This window comes from Sinohyriopsis cumingii, chromosome 3 (genome assembly GCF_028554795.1).
Source record: "Sinohyriopsis cumingii isolate HCF-2022 chromosome 3, ASM2855479v2, whole genome shotgun sequence".
Taxonomy (NCBI): domain Eukaryota; kingdom Metazoa; phylum Mollusca; class Bivalvia; order Unionida; family Unionidae; genus Sinohyriopsis; species Sinohyriopsis cumingii.
Window position 1 is genome coordinate 50,173,538 of NC_142963.1, and position 21,074 is coordinate 50,194,611.

General features: G+C 36.1%; 1 protein-coding gene across 3 annotated transcripts in view; it reads left to right on the forward strand.

Annotated features, from left to right (window-relative positions):
- The window catches only part of LOC149802831 (uncharacterized), a 75,324-nt gene that overhangs the window by 40,958 nt on the left and 13,292 nt on the right, over positions 1-21,074 (forward strand). For all 3 annotated transcript variants that reach the window (XM_089952282.1, XM_089952284.1, XM_089952283.1), the window contains 2 exons: positions 15,417-15,484; positions 17,394-17,582. In XM_089952282.1, the coding sequence (XP_089808408.1) occupies positions 15,483-15,484; positions 17,394-17,582 (191 nt within the window). In that variant the 5' untranslated portion in view covers positions 15,417-15,482. The remainder of the gene's footprint in view (positions 1-15,416; positions 15,485-17,393; positions 17,583-21,074) is intronic.

Here is a 21,074-nt window from a genome sequence, read left to right on the forward strand (position 1 = left end):
TGTCCACGTCGGAACGACAATACTTGAGCATTTCTTCCTGAAAGTCGAAAGGGTCCGAAGCATGAGCCTGGTACCAGGCGTAGAAAGCTTCTCGTTGTTCGGTACGCATGTTGTCGGGGTCGTAATAGTGAGCCTCAGGTAAATGGGGTAGAACGGCGTGTTGATTGGCTTCCGTATTGAAAAAGTGTGGAAAGTACCCTTTAGCCATTTCTGTCATTCCAAACGTTTTAGGGATTCGACTCAAAGGCATGGCCAAGTAACTCATCGAATCTTTAAACTGCACTTGTCCCACTTGCATGAAAATGATTTTGGCTCCGTTCAAAGTCACTTTAGGACGCTCGGTGCCTTGTTCCGTATAGTACCTCAAAAGAAACTGTCCATCGTATCCGGAGAAATTGTGAGCCATCACCGTGGCATGACGATGACAATCTCCGTAACGTTCGATGTCCTCTTGGCTCCACGTCTTGTCGACGGGGTCTAAGACGCATTGGGCAAAATCGGCTAACGTGTTCGGTCCTCGAAAGATTTTTTCACGCCCTCCGGGAATCTTGCTGCAGTGAGGACAATGACTGAAGATAGGTTCTTGAATGCACTTCTCGCACGCTCGATGAGCCACGCAGAAATTAGGAATGTGAATGCCGGTCTCTTGCATGCATTCGAAATCGAAAAAGATGAAATTGCCTTTCTTCTTGTGGCCGTCCTCTTTCTCTGGTGGGGGTTGGTATTTTTGCACGTAACATTGGTGTTCCAAGTCCACGATGTGGTGACAAATGTGACATTTTTTCTTTCCTGAACATACGTGTGCCTTGGTATTATTGGTACGTATGACTTGTTCACACGTAGGGCACAATCTCAGCAGTTGACAAGCGCATTTCTTCTGTGAACCTTGCGTTTTCAGATGTTGTTGGTAACAGGTAGGGCTGACAAACGTGCGCAGACAAGTTGAACAAGGCACTGGTTCTTCGCTCAGACAGGGTGAAGAAGCCAAACATCCTGAGCATTTCAATCCACAATGCTTGTGTTGCTCTCGATTGTTATAACCATGGTCACATTTCTCATAATAATAAACATATCCCAGGAATCCAGTGATACTGGTAATGGTATCGAAATGTTCATCGTGATGATAAAGGTGAATGTATTTTCCGTCCTTAAAATCTTGCCCTCGAAACAACAGAGGTCCGCGCACTTCTTGAGGGTGCACTTTCAAGGTGTATCGTGGAGCTAGGACATCTTGCAATTTTTGCATCTCAGGAATGCCACAGGGTGTGTCTTTAGACAGGCCAGCTTGTTGCAACAGGAGTTCTGCTTCATTTCGTTGTTTGGCTCGGTCCGATTGTCGAATAGTTTTCCAGGCTCTTTTCCATTCTGTCGTGTCGTTCTTGTTGGCATAGGTTCGTCCCACCACGATGGCACGGGCTAAACACATCTGGTCTTGAGGGTTGTGAATTTGGACGAGGCTCTTTTTGGTACTGCGAAGTTCGTTCACCAATAACACCTTATTGCGTTGTCCGGTCCCTTGAGGAGGAGAGACGTGGGTCATGTCCAGTGTGGCTTTTCCATCGGTGATGTCAAACTGGTCATTAGATTGTTGTACGTGTTGAATCTTGTCCATGACTTTGGAAGCGGTCAATTCTGCAGGGGTGCTAAACTCGATCCAAACAGGGGATTTCAAACCGTCGTGTTGTATGGAAAGTCTCAAGCGATCGTCTTCTTTGGGTTGACATTGTCGCTTGAGTGCAGTGAGCAAAGAATCCCACACCCCAGTGATAAACACTTCTGCTTTCTCTAACGGCACTTCAGCCTTGAAATCTTTAAACTTCACCGTGTATTTGTAAGCCGTGGTTCTAAATTTCCTAGAGGAGCGCTTTTCCGTCTCTCGAATGGAATAGTACTTTTCAGGGTTGACTAAGGGTGGTGAAATTGGTTGAGAGGTTTCAAATTCTGGTTCACTCATGTCCTCTTCAAAATCACTGGCATGAATTTGTGCCAAGATTTCAGCCCTGGTACGAGGCGATAGATCACGTTTCTGCCTCTTACTTTCTTCTTCTTTCTTCTCAAATGAATAGGATCGTTTCATCTTGAGTGAAAAACGTCAAATGACTCAAGTTCAAACACCATAGACTAATTTATAGTCATGGCAGACCAGCATATATAAAAGGGTGTGTGTCTTGTTCTTTCACTATTGATTTCACTCTCAAGCTGAGCACAACGATGGAAGAGACTAACCAAATCGAACGTTTCGTCAGAGCTTTGCGAGGGGTCATTAGAAAATTCTCTTCAGACCAGCCTACGGACTACTCTCCTTCTTTTCGAGATAAAAGTCAAGATACTTGCTATATCTGTCAGAAGAAAGGGCATTGGTCTTCAGAGTGTCCAGACCGTCAAAAAAGAACAAAAACAGGGACAAAAAAAGACAAAAGTCAAGATACCTGTTATTATTGTAAAGAAAAAGGACATTGGTCTCCAGATTGCCCAGAAAAGAAACAAGAGGAATCAGAAGAAAAGAGGAATTCTTCAGAAGAAGAGAGGGATTCTTCAGAGGAAGAGAGGGATTCTTCTGAGGAAGAAAGAAGACAGGTGAAGAAAAAGAAACAGGAGAAAAAAAGAAAAAGGGAAGTAAGCGAGGAGGAAGAAGAAGAGGAAAAGAGTGTGACGGTGAAAAAATTCAAAAAACAGAGAGACTAAACAAGGAGAAAGAAGAAGAAGTCAATGAACTTTTTATTAAAGTGTTGTGTTGTGAATTGTGAATTGGATTGTAAAAAAATGGATAAAAGAATAATGTAATGATATAAGGTAAGTGTCTTTGAGTTTTGATTTTAAAATAAGAACGTAAACTCATGCACTCATACACAGACACGTACTATAAGGGTAAAATGGGTGGGTTTTTTTTTTTTTGAATTATTGGCAAATTGAAATTGTATTTCTTTTCGAGAAATGTGGGTGGCCCTGAAAAGGGCCTTTTTCTTCATGGTGAAGGGGTGAGTTTAAGCAATCAACTTTAACTGCCTTAAGCCTTTGCCACGGCCAAGGCCTACTTCTGGACTGGGTAATGTTGATGATGATGATAATGATTGGGTTGAAATCACTAAGGGTGGTACGGTAGGCTTAGTCACAGGGTTGACGTGTTTAGCTCGGGAAGGTCGTATTCTCTTCGGTCGTAATAAAGAAGTCTGATACATTTGTTTCAGACTTCTTAACTCCGCTAAAATGTCCAACAGTACCGTGACCGTTTGATTTTCACCCTCTTGTTTCTTTGCTGCTACTTCTTCTTCTTGCTGTTGCTGCTGTTGTTTTTTTCTTACCTCTTCTTCTTGCTGTTGCTGTAGGAGAAAAGCCTGTTCCGCTTCCTTTTGTCGTTGTATAAATTTCTCCAATTCTTCTTTCTGTCTCTGTCTAAAATTCTCCACTTGCGGTAATGAAGAAGGTAACGAAGGTTCCGGAACAAATTCTTGCGAGGAGAGAAAATCCACAAAATCCCAATTCACCTCTTCTGAAAGTAAGTCCGGGTTCCCTTGGGCGGTCTCCCCTACTGGTGCACCCCATTGGACCGTTTTCTGAGTTTCCGTCATGTTGAATCACTGTCGCATAGATTGACTGCACACAAGCGCTAGCGAATCTATATTGACTACGTGACGTCACAGACTGCTCTTTTCGGATTGGATGCGGGATAATTGAATTTCGTAACGCGTGTTCTGATTGGTGAATGAACTCAATCCGTTTCAATCCTACCTCTGCCTATAAATAAGCGCCGTTCACTGCATTGATTCACCTGTTCTCGTCGCTTCAAGATGTGGACCACAGTTGAGTCATCCACCCTTGTGTCTTCCATGTTTCGGACAGACTTGCTCATGTATGTCCGATCGAAGTGGACCGTTGTCCACAGGACAAACACCAGCCTGTGGATACGTAGGATCTACGTTGAAAGACAAGGATGCCTGAAAAGAGTGCTGATTTACGGACCAACAGTGAGACGTAGCCTAAGGACAAGAAGAAGACCAATGCGGTGCCATTTATGTTAATGAATACATTAACATAAACCCAAAGGCCCTTTTCAGGGCCAGCCATATATCTCGAAAAGAGATAGCCTTTCCATTGCCTACCCCTTTTTTTTTAAAAAAAAAATCCCATGTTCAATTCCCCTTGTACGTATATTAACCCACAATTTATTCCCATGTTAAATTTCCCTTGAGGCTAATCTGACCCACGATTTTTCTTCATGTTAAATTTCCCTTGAGGCTAATCTGACCCACAATTTTCTCCATGTTAATTTCCCTTGAGGCTAATCCTACCCACGATTTTTCTCCATGTTAAATTTCCATTGAGGATAATCTGACCCAAGGGTGTTTTTAATGCTAATTCCCATTGAGGCTAATCCTACCCCCTTCACTACTTTGGGATACGAACAATTCTTTGCATCAGGTAATTGGGTCGTACTTTCCATTGTACAGAGTGAAGTAGGCCTATTGATAGTCCTTTTCATAAGGCTTATTAATAATTCAAACAAATGTTCAACACGAGAAAACCCGTGATGGTCTGATATTTGATTTTTGCGATGTGTGGTCAATAGATAATTACTGGCAAATTATTGTAGTATTTGCACCTTAAATAACCCTCTCTCATTTACAGAGGCGTAGCTATAATATTTTGCGCCTGAGGACGAACTATAAAATTGGCGCCCCAGCCCCCTCCCCGTTTAATCACATTTTTGAATATTACCCTTGTTTACTTATTATAATGTAACGTTGTAAGCCTCATTTTGGCGCCCCTGTACCTTGGCGCCCGGGGACATATGTACCCCCCTGCCCCCCCCCCCCAGCTACGCCTCTGCTCATTTATCTGATTAACTCATTATTATACAAGCCTTGGAAATTCTATCACTCTACGAAGAAATGAATGAATATTGGAGACAAAATAGAATAAAATATCATATATATATATATATATATATATATATATATATATATATATATATATATATATATATATATATATAAGGCGAAGGTACGCTGTCAATTATCTTGGTGGATGGAGGTGAAATATAATAATAATAATAATAATAATAATAATAATGTGAACTTAGTACAACGCATAATATTCAGAAGCTGTTTGCATTATGGATAGGAACACGTGCATTGCATTATTAAGTGCTAACGGCAGTTTTCTATATTCATTCTAATGCAGCAGAAAATGTCGCTGAAACTGATCAAGCGCACTCGCATGCACAAACACATACACATAAACATTGCATGCAATATAGTATTTTCGTGACAATCTAAGAAACAGCGAATGGAATAAGCTTTTCTTGCCTGAAAAGGTAATCAGAATCCTAGATCTACACGGTTTCAACCTAAGATCTTATACGTAGATTTGTATCAATGAATAATTTCTTATTAAAGGATTGAGATATTTCAAATAATATATGCTCTCTCTGAAAACACTTGCAGATAATTACATCTCATCTTCTATGCAAGTATCCAAGACAAAATTAATCTTGACTAGAAACATAGAGTTTGATAAACAGTGAGTGGAATCGTCTCTATATTTTGGCTTGAGAGTATTTATGTTTGGCGAAACTGATGAAATAAACTTGATGATGCGATTAACGTATCTATGTTACCGTTCAAATTATGTATTTTATAACTGTAGCTTTATAACGAAATTACTAAAATATATAATTTTTGGAAATAACTGAAATTACACTCTGTCAGAAATCTATTCTACATACACGAACTCCATATTGGAAACTTGTGAAACAAAATGGGAACATTACAAAACGTTGTTTCTAAACTGAATATTAATTTATTCTTATTTACTATTGAATCCATCGCATGATATATGTAGAGGTCTGTGAATACAGTAAGTTTCAGTAAGCCTGTCTATATGCAACGATACATCCCACCGATTATATTGGTTCCTGTGCAAACAGATTATGCAGCAAGACTGGAGTTTGCAGGCAAATATTTTGTTGTTGCGTGGATATATGTGGTTTCATGTAGATACATATGTGTATAAATGCACACACACATTCTCAGATATGTAAATATATAAAAGTTTGGTAAGATTTTGCACATAATTTATTTCCCTAGAATACAAAAGTGAACATGTAAAAACTAAACTATCGGCATTGCGAACTGAATCCCCCAAATAACCTACAATGTCTAACACAAGTCCTAATGTTTAAGATTCTGTATAAGCTACCTAAAGTTTAGTCTGGTACTTTCGCACCATTTGTATAAATGGTTATTATTTGGATCCCCTCATAACTGTCACCCAACTTTTGCATATTTATGTGACTTGGTTTTTAAAAAAACAAAAAAATCACCCCATTTAATAATTGTTTCAAGACCGTGAGTTCCCCATAGGTGGAAGTCTGAAATATGTATTTGAGGGAAAAGGTATAATACTTGCAATTATTTTAGTAGCTATACCTGTTACTCCAACAACTCTTGTTTTGTTCATAGCAAGCTATACGATTATCAAGGAGTGCAAAACAGATTAGTGAATAAGGTAGCATTGGTGGTGTACAGAGTGGAAGGAGAATAGAAAATTCCTAAAAGAGGTGTACAACTATTGTATTGAAATTGCAAAATATTTTGCTTGAGTTAACTTAGAAAGCAACAACACTATTGTGTGATATTGTTGGCAGGGTAATAGACAAGCCTTAAAATCATCTGAACAAATTATTTCTGTGACACCTGATATGTTATATAACTTGATGTTACAATGATATGTTTCTTGTTTGAAATTATAATACATGATACAGAAACAACAATATAGAATATGACATAACCATCTCGATAGTGAAGGAAGAATGGTGCTACGTTCTGATCCAACTTAGGAAAGTAAATTATACAGATCCTACAGTCATAAACATTATTATAAAAGCTCGTTTACTCGTTTATTTTGTATTATTAGAAGAGCTAGAATTTAGATAGTTGTCTTTATGCATAGCGTTTACTTCGTCAAACTTGTGCAGTTGTTCTCTGTTCTTTCACATTCCTCTCGTACAGTATTATTGTAATTTGTGTAACTTTTTTCATTTATTTCCTACTGTTTGCAAACTGAACAGCAATTACTAGCATTATAAGCTTCACAATGTCAGTATTTACATCAGTATTCTATGCCCGTCTATATTTTTGCTGCAGTAAGTGTGATGGTCTTATGAGGTGTATTCACCCCTGCCGTCTTCAACCCCCTGTGACCACTGAGTGACTTTTCGCACCTCACCAGACCGCCAGACGTTTCAACAAATATGTATACGTACTTCATTGATGTATATTGTTTTAAACAACAGTCACCTGTTACAACTTCAAGGCAATTTCTAACAAACCAGTGAACCGTGCGGTAAATGGTATAAGTGATACAATACCGTCTCATCCACCAAGATTGTTTTGTATAAATGATGTCACCATCCAAATCTGTGTTTACGTCCTAGAGGCTTGTGTGTCGAGTTTTTTCATTCCATGTATTTTTCGAAGGAGATAAAACTATTCGGAGATCTGGTGAACTCTTTATGAATATTTTAATAATAAACATGGCATTGTATTATTTTATTTTTCTCTTTTAGAACCTACGGGCATCTTTCGCATAATTGATTCTTGATAAATAAACGCTCTGTTTATTTGCTGGAGGACTTAACGGACGATTTCATTATGATGACAATATTATAAGAACGTATATGTTAATTAGCCATAAGTTTTCTTTCAAAAAAGATATTTGAAAATATTTTATTAGGAAAGATCAAAACTCATGGAAATTTCAGCTACTAAGTACTCTTTGATAATCTAACTGCAATGTCATACTTTATATACTTTATTTTTCTTATACGTACCCGTTGTTTATTTTCTCTTCCGTTTATCTGTATTTGATATCTGAGCTCCATTAATGCGGTCTATTTATTGTGAGCAATTAGTGATATATGCCGATAGGGACTGCTCGAAAAATTATGTGAATGATTAATTTGATTTATATTGATCAAATTTTAAAATTGCAATTCAAACACATTATTGACACTTTCAAACAAATAAAAGTAAATTAATTGAAAATGCTGCAGTACAGATACCTACATTAACGTGACCGCCTGAAAATATTAAATACTCATGATTATGAAAACGTTATTATTGCCTGCTGTAATACTGGCAGGAAACACATCTTTAAAGCCATAAATGAGTGACGAATCGTCGAGTGAACTTCTTCATATTGTTTCTGTTACCAATGAAACAAATTTAAAGCTCTTTAATAGATATATTGTGGATGTAACAGCAATTAAAGTACTTTGATAAATTTCACTGTTTGAATTTAACCAATTGTGTTAAAGTAATTTCCTATTTTTAGGAAAGAACTGAAATTACCATCTCTGTCAGAAATCTATTCTGCAGACAAGAACTCCAAATTGGAAATTTTGTGAATAATATGGCAACATTACAAAAAGTTGTTTCTAAAGTGAATATTAATGTTTCCCTCTTTACTATTGAATTTATCGCATGATGTATGTAGACGTCTGTGAATACAGAAAGTTTCAACGAGCCTGTCTATATATAATTTTACATCCCGCCGATTAGATTGGCTCCTATGCCAATAGATTATCCAGCAAGACTGGAGTTTGTATGTAAGTATTTTATTGTTGCGTGGATATAGGTGTTTGCATGTAGAAACATATGTGTATATAGACACACACACACACACATATATGAACATAAATTTAAAAATTGTAAGATTTGACAAATAATTTATTTCCCTAGAATACAAAGTGAACTTGTAAAAACTAAACTTACGGCATTGCGAATCAAATCCCAAATAATCTTAGAATTTCTAACACAAGTCCTATTGTTTAAGGTTCTGTATAAGCTACCTAACGTTTAGTCTGGTAATTTCGCACCATTAGTAGGAATGGTTATTATTTGGATCCCCTCATAAATGTCACCCAACCTTAATGTGACTTGGGGTTTTAAAAAGAAAAGAAAAACATCCCATTTAATCATTGTTTCAAGACCTCGAGTTACTCATAGAAGGACGTCTGAAATAATTATTTCCGGGAAAATGTGTAATAATTGCAACTATTTTAGTAGCTATACCTGTTACTCCAACTACTCTTGTTTTGTCCATAGCAAGCAATGTAATACGATTATCAAGGAGTGCAAAACAAATTAGTGAATAATGTAGTATTGGTGATGTACAAAGTGGAAAGAGAATAGATATATTCCTAAAAGAGGCTTAAAACTATTGTACTGAAATTACAATATATTTCCTTGAGTTAACTTATAACGCAACAACACTATTGACTGGTACTGTTGGCAAGGTAATAGATACGCCTTAAAATCAGCTGAACAAATTATTTCAGTGACACCTGATATGTTCTATAACTTGATGTTACAATTATATGTTTCTTGTTTGAAATTATAATACATGATACAGAAACAACAATATAGAATATGACATAACCATCTCGATAGTGAAGGAAGAATGGTGGTACGTTCTGATCCTACTTAGGAAAGTAAATTATACAGATCCTACAGTCATAAACATTATTATAAAAGCTCGTTTACTCGTTTATTTTGTATTATTAGAAAAGCTAGAATTTAGATATCTGTCTTTATGCATAGCGTTTACTTCGTCAGACTTGTGCAGTTGTTCTCTCTGTTCTTTCACATTCCTCTCGTACAGTATTATTGTAATTTGTGTAACATTTTTTCCATTCTATTTTCTACTGTGTGCAAACTGAACAGCAATTACTAGCATTACAAGCTTCACAACGTCAGTATTTACATCAGTATTTAATCCCAGTATACGGAAATGTAGGGGAAAATGTGCTAAAACTGATCACCTATATCGCACACACCCAGAGATACAGATATATGGAAAGAGAGAGACAGAAATAGAGATAGACGCACAAATATTCACTGTAATCAATAAGTTATATTTATTATTTGCTGCAGTGCATCATACTTTAGTGGTTAACAATACGTACTTGCGCAGTTTTCTTTTGACCAATCATGATGTTCCAGCATATGCACTACAAATGGAGAAACAATTCTCTTTGCTTTCTTCAAATAGATGTCAGTTTCTACTGGATCTCACTTTCATCATAAAAATATTTATGTTACTGTGAAACCGAATCATATTCACTAAATGATTCAGTTGCCCTTCTCTAACCACATTTAACCAGTTTAACTGTGAGCAGTGTACCCTTCAGGCACTTGAGCAGTACTGAGCTTATTCGGCGACACCATTTTGATTGTTCGACGTAGCCATCTGTATACAAGACGTAGCCACCTTTGAATGAACCGTTGTCGACAAAGACCTCTTTTGTTCCACAAAATAACTATGTAAACAAGACATATTTACCTTTGAATCATGCTTTGTTCAGGACACGTCTATTGATCGACTGACAAAGACATAATCTATAAACTACATAAACTTTGCATAACCTTGGGATTTTACTTGGTTCATGAGTGTCAGTTTAATAGAGGAGGAGATCAGAAACAATTTGACATAAATATATTGGAATATTCTGTGACCAATGTAGGTCTTCTTCGAAGATTTACAGAACATATATATATATATATATATATATATATATATATATATATATATATATATATATATATATATATATATATATATATATATATAGTGTATGTGCGTGCAGCGCACTGTTTAAGGGTTTAGGATTTAGAAGAACATGGAGTAGAACTCAATGCACATAGCAGAACTCTCATGCATTGACACTTTTAGCTGCTATGCAACGGAGATGTTGCTGTTTCGCAAACCTAGGTGATGTCCTGTTGACGAAAGATACATATTTCTTTTCTAATGCTATCGCTGATTTTAATATTATGTAAAGAGAAAGTTGACACCAACATCTCGAACAAGTCATTTCACACTACACGTTTTACTTTCAATACCCAATTCCTCTTGAGTCATTGACTATTCTTGTAAGAATCTTGTCATTTTCCCCCTTTCAGATTGTACTACAATTTTAGAAGTTTCATTTTCTGCTGCATTTGCATTTGATTGACTGCTAATAGTTGATCCTTCAGGAACAAGATCCGAGCTCGTATCCACTAGGACCAGAATCACGTTTGTGAACAAATCTGATTATACACTTATACCTCAACTGTAAAATGACATGAAAACAACAATTATGTCTTCATTTCCTTTGGCAGGCGAACTATGATTGTAATTATTCATTCAAATTTAATCACCCGACACTATTACCCTTCACCGTATGTTAGACTTTGAAGTTTGCATAGAGAAGGTAAACTGTTAAATACGATACAAATTCTGTATAATAACTTACGTCTCTCTTTTGATATCTTTATGCGAAAAAAGAAGACAAAATTGAAAGAAAAAACCAGATAAGCAAGCTATAATTTTTAAAAGGACACCTTCGCTAATTTTCATAATCAATATCGATGAAAGATAACGTGATCAATTTAAAATCGAGAATCAGGATTATAGATGAGCACAGTACGAACCACGGGCAGTCACAGATAACAATATACGTTCTTCCAGAAACAACACATGGAATCTTTGTATGAAATCTACAAACTTTTAAATATGACCAGATAAAAAGAAAACCAGTTGTGCATATTTTAATGGAACCTATTAAGACGATTCCATCGCATTCTGTTCTGTCGTTCTGGTTGTACGCGCGCTGAATTAAATCCATGCAACATATAATAGCCAGTGATATACCCATACTTTATTGCTTCTCATACAACAAACAGCAGAGAGGGTGAACAGACTACTTTTTTGAAGGGTCCAAACATTGAAATAAACCCTTGTAAAAAAGCGATTAAATGGCGAATATAACGGTAAAATCAAAACCTTCTAACCACCAGTGGAAGATGCCCTAATTGTGTTGAAAGGTTCTTTTATTTTACTTTTTCCTGAACTGAAAATACAAAATATGGAAATGTATCACGAACTTAGACATTATTTTTATGCCATCCTGTTTTAACTTTTTAATTTCAGAAATAATAACATTATTATTTTGTAGTTGATTATATAATAAAAATATATTTAAAATCAAAGTTTTTAAAATAAAATATGTATTTAAAATAAAATATATAAGGTTATCGTTGGCTGTTTATTTAGCCAACATCGACCGTTTTTTGTTTTGAACGGCACAACATATAATTTTTGTTTTATGGACTACACACCATTAACTTAATTAACTTTATTTTATGGACGACACATCATTAGCTTAATTAACTTAATTAGGCACAACATTAACTTAATTAACTGAATTCTATAGACTGCATAACATAATATTTTATCTAACTTAATTCTATGGACTGCATACCATTAACTTAATTCTATAGACTGCACAATACTAACTTAATTCTATGTAAATTAATTCAATGCCTAAACACTAACTTAATTATATAGACTGAGCAACATACACTAATGTCTAACCTAATTCTATGGACGGCACAATACATATACAGGGTCGTCTCTAAGCTCAACAGATGCACACCCTCCCCCAAAATCAACACGGGAGAGTGTAAAGAGACCCACGTGGTGAGTGGGAGTGTGTTCTTCTCTGTTGAATTTCGAGCAACTAATGGGCGAACCCCAATGGTAAAACGGGTCGTATACTATATACGGTAACTGATACTTAGAAATCGAGAAATAGCTCACGCAATGGGCGTGGCTTATTTGCTGTTTGTATTTTTATTTTTTTATTAATTATTATCGTTGACAAAATCTAGATGAAGCAAGAAACCTGGATTGCTAGAACAGCTACATATATGTGCTAATGCATCATGTGGCGAATGGATAACAAAACAAGAAAAGATACTGTGTTATCCTGAATCCGCTGATGTTTCGATTAAACCCATTTATTGCAAAAGTAATAAAATATGAAAATTGTCATCAGCACCATCTGTATGGGATCCTGTGACTTGACATAAAACTGTTTATCTCAACGAACCAAACGGTAGTGGTAAAAAACACGTGTGACCGAATTATTTCGTCGCAATAATTTGTATTGAGATGATATGATTGTTTTAACACCCACACACAGACTCTCCAGAGAAATGAACGAACGAGGTGTAAAATCGTGTACTTATCACAGCTTTTATCGATGGAAAGGAGACGCATGGACTCCTGAATGAATGGGTAAAAAATATATTCCAAGGATTGTCATTTTGATGCGATATGTACAGTACCACTGGAGACATTAAAAATATTTCTTGATTTGCTATTGTTGAAGAATACTGCAGTAATAGTTTGCGGCGATCATGGTCAATCACCACCTGTTGTTGGATTGTCTCCGCATGAATGGTTAAGGAGTTTTGTTGACTATTATGAAGAAATAACTGATGATCATAGAGCACTTGATCCAGAATTAAGAGAGTTTAAGAAATTAATCAAACTCCAATCAAATAAAATTTAATGTGAAATAATGCGTGAGATAATTTTAGAAACTCTTATGAACGATTTTATGCAGCTGTGGAAACCAAGTGATTTGATAGTTGCAAGTAGAAATATAGCTCGTGATACACTTCAAAACTAATTATTTTTGCTACATGAAGAAAAAATTTCAAATCTACTTGTACCATTGTGTTATCGACCAGCAGATACGCGACGACAAAATATTGAAGTTGATAAACGTTCTATGTATGTATGTATGTATGTATGTATGTATGTATGTATGTATGTATGTATGTATGTATGTATGCATGCATGCATGCATGCATGTATGTATGTATGTATATATGTATGCATGTATGTACCTGGATATTATTACGAATCCGTAGTATTAAACTAAAATAAATAGCAGAAACCACACGTTTAGTGACATTCCATACACATTTGATTTCCCTAGAATACAAAGTGAACATTTTAATGGAACCTACGCTACTTTGAATTAAATCGCAAATATCCCTAAATGTTCTATCACAAGTCAAAATGTATATACTGTTTCAAACTATCCCCAGTGGTGTTACCAATAAATTCCAATCTTGAATGTGCTGATTTATCAGCCGTCATAAATGGACCGATTTTTCAATGATCTTGGTGTATTTCATTGATGTAATCCAGAGTGTCTTAGAGTAAGTCCTCAATAAACCCAAAATAGTTTTAAGTCCAAATGTCCATAAGCACTTTGTAGTTCCAATGAATATTTTAATAAATATTCCTCTCAAATTATATCTGAACACAACAGTAAAAGAGTACAGACTGATATTGGCATTACGGATAGGGGCACGTGAATTCAATTGAAAAGGAATGATGAATTACTATTCTGTCTTGTCTTATACCATGGTGCTATTGTCATGTTTGTTTAGTTTTCTAATAAATTCTGTTATGTTGGACCTCACATATATGAGATCATTTTTAAAGTGATTTTGGATCTGTGAAAGTACTTAATTTGGATATTACTGTAGTCATAATATTAGAAGACTGAATCCTGAACTTTACATAGTACCATATGATTAAAAATACAAAATAAATGTTCAGAAGATTAATGTCTAGTGTGGCATTGAAGATTTGTGTTATGAAATTGTATTAAATTTGCATAGATAGCAAGCAGGGCTAGAAATTGGCTTCTGCTACACATTATAAATGTTCATCTTTTAGAGGAGGTTAATAACTTCCATATCTTACCTGGGCCCATATTAGCATATGTTTATTAAATGTCCCACTATAATACGGAGGATTTATAAACGAGTTTAACTTGTCAGTAAATGCGTATGGAATTGGAGACAATTAGATCGTTCCATAACGTGTGATTGAACAATAAAGAATTAGGCATGTTGATATAATATTTATATCAGACGGATCATACTGCAGAATAAAGAATTTACTTTGTTTCATGGGAGATAAACAAGCACACATTTATGACGTATCTGTATAATGTTTACACCACAAGTAAATTATTTGACCATGAATTGATATGTAACAGAGATGAGAGCGATTTAATGATTGTATAAATATACAATTCATACATTTTCAACACCAGGTAAAAATGGCTATGTAACATCAACAAAGTAGTTCCTCTGATCGATAGTGTGATTTTCAATGTATCACGAAACCCAGACAGCATTGGAAATCAACAACCAGATACGTCATGAACACCTAAGAAAGCTAAATACATACAAGTTTAACTGATCATTAGCGAACCTGAAAGAAAGCATCTTTATATGACATAGACACGTGTCAGTCTTTTGAAAACAAATATGACAATGTACACAGTTCGAGAGCACTCTATTCTTGTTATAAAACGACTTCCTAGAAACAAATCTATACGTGAAATAAACACACACATGGGTTACGGTCCTAACGTAATCCCCGAATCCAGTTTAGTAGATGAACTATTACTATTTTGACATTTCGATGAACTCAGCAGCTTAAATATCATGTGAGCACGCTAAGGGATGTTAAGCTATATATATATACCTCTGTTTTAGTCGAGTCATATTGGGTGAAGCTGCATTCAGCCGTGTGAACGTTTAGGCGCTAGCTCAAATCACACAATGTAAGTATCCCACCCTCTGTCTCTGTCTCTGTCTTTCTCTCTATTTATGTTTCTCTCTCTCTCTCTTTTCTGTATGCATGTTGCTAGTATAAACTTTGAGTGCCCATTCTTTTGCATCCTAGCTACTATTGTGTCAGATCTTTTTGAGACGCCAGAAACATCCCTTTCGCAATGATGGCCATGTCGCGACATCGAAACACAATTGCATAAGCTTTGCGTCTAGTTATGACATGGCACAATATCTTTGTTCTTTTAGAGATACTACTTGGTTCCATAATGGCATAGTGCCTTTTTCAAGTTGCCTATGTGGCAAAATAGCGTTTCACGTCATTACCAGTAATACTTTTTTTCAGACAACTGATGATCTCAGATGAGTAATACTTTGCTACTGAATGTATGAAACTTGCTCAATAATTTCCAGCTTTAGTGAGATTCAACAAAATGTGGAATTTTTAATGAGTTTCGTAAATTCAGTATTAAATCATTGCTCACCTGAGATTATTTGTATCATAAATTTGGCTTTTCAATAGATTCGCGTTAGACGGAAGAAAAATAACTCTCGACAATCTTAAATTCTGTCCCATCCGATGTGCATGTAAATACTGCGCAATGAAAATTTAACGTATTAATTACCATTTTAAACAGTGATTTAAAAGAGTGTACACTGTCCAGTGTTTGGCATTAATTTTAGAGTCATAGATATGTAACTAGATGAGTATATTTGGTATGCAATTCTATAGTCAAACAAATATGTGGCACACAGTACTGAAGTCGAACTCAACTGTGGCAAATAGTGCTGTAGTCGAACTCTAAAATGACTGATTCATTGCATATAATACTGGATATGTGAATATTTAATGCAGACATTAATTATCCACGACATGAATGTATTTGCTACTTACGTGTTGCAGATGTGATATTGGTAGTTTTATGTCGTGAAGATTGTTTGTGGAAATTGTTGATGTTGTTAATCTTCGAGTTGAGAGAACAATTTGTTTTATGAAAATGAAGATTCTTTCTGTCTCTCTGCGAATCTTTTAAGCCCATGTAGGCTAAATAAAATGGATTTCAAACAATATCGTTGCAAATGATGTACGTTGTATACATCATTACACGTAAGTATTAGAACATATAAAACAAAGCATAGATCTGGGATGAGGCCATCAGCGTAAGAGGTCCAGTTGTGGCCCTTTTCTGATATCAATTCATGATACATGAAGAAGCCTTTTCAATCTAAATTCTCATTTCTTAAAATGTTATCTGTTTGTTGAATATCTTGACGAAACTTCATAGATTGCTTTTTCGCTAGCAATGTAACTCCCTTCTAGGAGTAAATATATTGCCCTTCTAAATATCACGCCACTCTCTTTTTGTCAACTATATAATATCCCAAGATGTACGTTATTTGTGTTCTTGATTATATTCGAAAACATGAACTGATGACTGAATAGGGGCTCTAGCAATAAATTTACCAAACAGATGACATTAAAAGATAGATTGAAAACAAAGATTTAACAACTTTTTGTTCCCTGCTAGAAAAATACGTGTAATTGTTTTTTTGGAAAGACTTATTTCAAACTATACTGCCATTTTATTACTATTCTATTTATACACAAACAATCCCACATAATCTTTGCTGATATGTGACCTAGAAACTGTACACTCAGAAGAAAACGGAAAATGATAGCGTTTGTCTTCAGTTATCTTTAAACTAGAAATATACAAGGTAGCTTGATACAAAATATTGTTCCAGTTGATAACATATACAAATAATAATAATAATAATAATAATAATAATAATAATAATAATAATGATAATCACACTAATAATAATCATAATATTAATATTATTATTATCATTTATATTATTATTATTACTATTATTATTATTATTATTATTATTTCGCAGGTTGACAATACTGTTTGTTTTTGTCGTCCGCTACCAGTTGACTGTAGCACATAGTCAAACCTGTCATACCTGTTACCCTGATAGGGACGAAATAGACGATTTCACGAAAAGCCTGACGGGATATGCTCTTAAGCCGGGAGACAGCCAATATCAGAATGCTTCCACCATGAAAAACAGCTTGTACACCAGGTACTTCTTTTTTATATTTTGAAAGGTCACTTCTGCACATCATTTTGAAAAAGAGTGCTCCATGTTAGCGAACGGCTGAAAGAGTCTGTTGACATACTAATGGTTTGCGAAAGATCTTGTGAAAGATATTCTTGAAATGAAGTGCATTTCAAATTCGTTCAAATTTAGTGATAATTTCCATTTTGCCAATCTTATACACATAAGCAGCAAAGAAATGAGGTATTTCTTGATGTATTTGTATCTTTTTGGAATTTCTTGTTTATGTTTTTGTAATGTTATTTGTTACTGAAGAACAACTGCAGAAGGCGTTCTATAGTATTTATTATATACAAGACATCAATACAGCTTGGAAGGGGAGTAAAGTCTGCCCTGAGTGTCTATTTCCCATGGAACTTAAACCCTAGTGAATGTATAACATAAACCAGCTGTTGGTGTGTATCAGTTCTAGTGCAGTGTGGAATGTCTGATTACTTTTACTGTCAAGTGATGTTTCAAAGCTAATTAGATTAAGGCTTACACTACATCTCCCTTCCTGAGAAGTTTACATTAAAACGAAACGTGATCTGATGACCGCATTTCTAAACAAGCTACATCAGCTTAATTTATTTTACAAGTTCAGTCTCTCAGGTGGTTTCGACAATCTTCCCGAACGTGTGAAATATCCGTTTTGACTGGTTGGCACTGCTTTGCTTTCATCTGAGTCAGTCAAAGTATCAGGGTCTGAAGCAGTCACTTTTAGAGGCTCCGATAATGTGGTAGGCATGGGAACTAAATTTCTCCTATTACGCCGTATCTCTCCCTCGTCAGTTACTACCATGTATGAACGAGGTGTATATGCCTCAGATTTAATTATCCCTGAAGAAAAATGATCTTTAATCCATACTTTATTCCCTACCTGAAGTTTTTTCATATTTCGGACGCGATGTCGACGATCATAATTTCTCTTTTGAGTTTGCTTTTGATAGTTTTCCGATTTCTTCAGTTTCATTAAATCTGGCCGTTTCGGCTCTAAGTTGTTTGGTGCCATTGGCAAAGTAGTTTGTAATTTTCTTCCCATCAGTAATTCAGCAGGGCTGTATCCATTTGGTAATGGTGTTGCGCGATATGTCAAAAGAGCTATGTAAGGATCGTTTGCTTTTTTAAGCATTCTTTTAATTGTCTGAACAGCCCTTTCGGCGAGACCATTGCTCTGTGGATATTTTGGACTGCTTGTAATATGCCTGAATCCATAACTTTTTGCAAAATCTTTGAGTATTGCGGATGTGTATTGTGGACCATTATCTGAAACTAAAACTTCTGGTATACCGTGTCGCGCAAAGATTGATTTGAGATGATTGACAATTGCTTTCGAACCTGTGCCTTGCAATTTTGCTATTTCGATGTATCGTGAGAAATAATCAATCACCAAGAGATATGTTTGACCATTCAGTTCAAACAAGTCTGAAGCGACTCTTTGCCAAGGTCGACTTGGAAATTCATTTGGTATCATTGGTTCAGCTTGATCTCGTGAGTTTTCGATGCAATTTTGGCAAGACTTTACCAAGTGTTCTAGCTGAGTACTTAACCCTTTCCACCAAACTGACGTTTTGGCGCGTTCTCGGCATTTAACTATGCCTTGGTGACCATCGTGAATTCTCTCTAGGATTTCTCTTTGAAGTGATTCTGGTACGACAAGGCGTGTACCTTTCATTAAAAGACCATTTTGAACTGTAAATTCACCTCTATCTGCCCAGTACGATTGAAGTTTTCCGTCAATAGCGGATTTCTCTGGCCACCCCGTTTCACAGAATTGTACAAGTTGTTTGCAAATCGAATCATTTCGATATTCAGACTTTATTTGTTCAAGTCGGGTATTTGATGCAGGCAAATTGCTAACTACGAAATCAACATAGGCGTTAGTTTCAGCCTGAAATTCTCTGTCACTCTCAGAGTGATAACTTAAAGGTGCTCTGGATAGAGCATCAGCAATTAATAGATTTTTGCCAGCAACATGAACTATACAAAAGTTGAATCTCATCAAACGCATTCTAAAGCGTTGAATTCTAGGGGGTAAATCTCCCAAGATTTTTGTGCTCATTAGTGGTACTAATGGCTTATGGTCAGTTTCAAGTTTGAATTGTGACCCAATTAAATAGCTACTGAAGCGTTCACAAGCCCAAGTGATTGCAAGGGCCTCTTTTTCTATTTGAGCATAGCGTTGCTCAGTTTCTGACATACCTCGTGATGCGAACACCACCGGTCTCAGAGTGCTTCCGTGCTTCTGCCGTAGCACAGCACCTAGTCCAGATGAAGATGCATCTGCAGATACAACTATTTCTCTATTTGGATCATAGTGTGCTAAAGTTGGTGAAGATATCATTTCTTGCTTGATATCTCTAAAAGCTTGTTCTTGATCTGGACCCCAAGTCCACGAGTTTTTACCTTTCAAAAGCTCACGTAATGGTTTTGATTTTTCTGCCAAATTTGGACTAAATTTGCCAAGCTGATTTGCCATACCGAGAAATCGTCGTATATCTGTTACGCATTTCGGTGTTTCCATTTCCGTTATAGCTTTGGCTTTTTCTGGATCAGGTCGGCAACCATTTTCGTCAACAACATGCCCAAGAAACCTTATTGATGCTCTCGAAAATTCACACTTTTCAGCGTTCAAAGTGACGCCGGCCTTTTGAATTGATTTCATTACCATTTCTAGTCTTTCGTCATGCTGTTTCTGCGTTTCCCCAAAGACAAGAACATCGTCCATGTGACAGAGTGTTCCGTCAAGTCGCTCCAGCGTTTCTGACATCCTTTTCTGAAAAAATTCAGGCGCAGAACTGATTCCGAATGGAAGGCGATTAAAATAAAACCTTCCAAAAGGAGTAATGAAAGTTGTAAGGCGGCGTGAATCTTCTGACAGGTTTATCTGCCAAAAGCCTGAGTTTGCATCAAGTTTGGTGAAAAACTTTGCACCTGCTAGTTTTGCAAGGGATTCTTCAACTGATGGTAGTGGGTTGTTTTCTCTTTTAACCGATTCATTCAGTTTTGTTAGATCCACGCAAATTCGTACCGTACCGTTTGGTTTCGGAACAACAACCATTGCCGCGCACCATTCAGTGGGCTCATCTACTTTTGAAATAACACCTATTTTTTCCATTCTATCCAACTCCTCTTGAACTTTATTCAATAAAGGGATAGGAACCTTTCTTGGGGTAGATAAGGCATAAGGTTTGGCATTTTTGTCCAGAGTTATGTTATAGAACCATTTTGTTTTCCCTAGACCTTTAAACAAATTTGGAAATTTCTCGCGATAATCCCTATCTAAATGTATGGATTTATCGTGAATTTTGCTTGCATTTTGTGAGTTTTTATCTGAGGCATTTACTGAGGATATATTTACCTGTTCAATTATCTTGAGAGCCTGAATCGCGGGCCTGCCCAAGAGTGCCTGATTCAGTCCCTTTACAACAAATATGTCTTGTACACTGAATGCATCGTTTGATTCAAGTCCACATG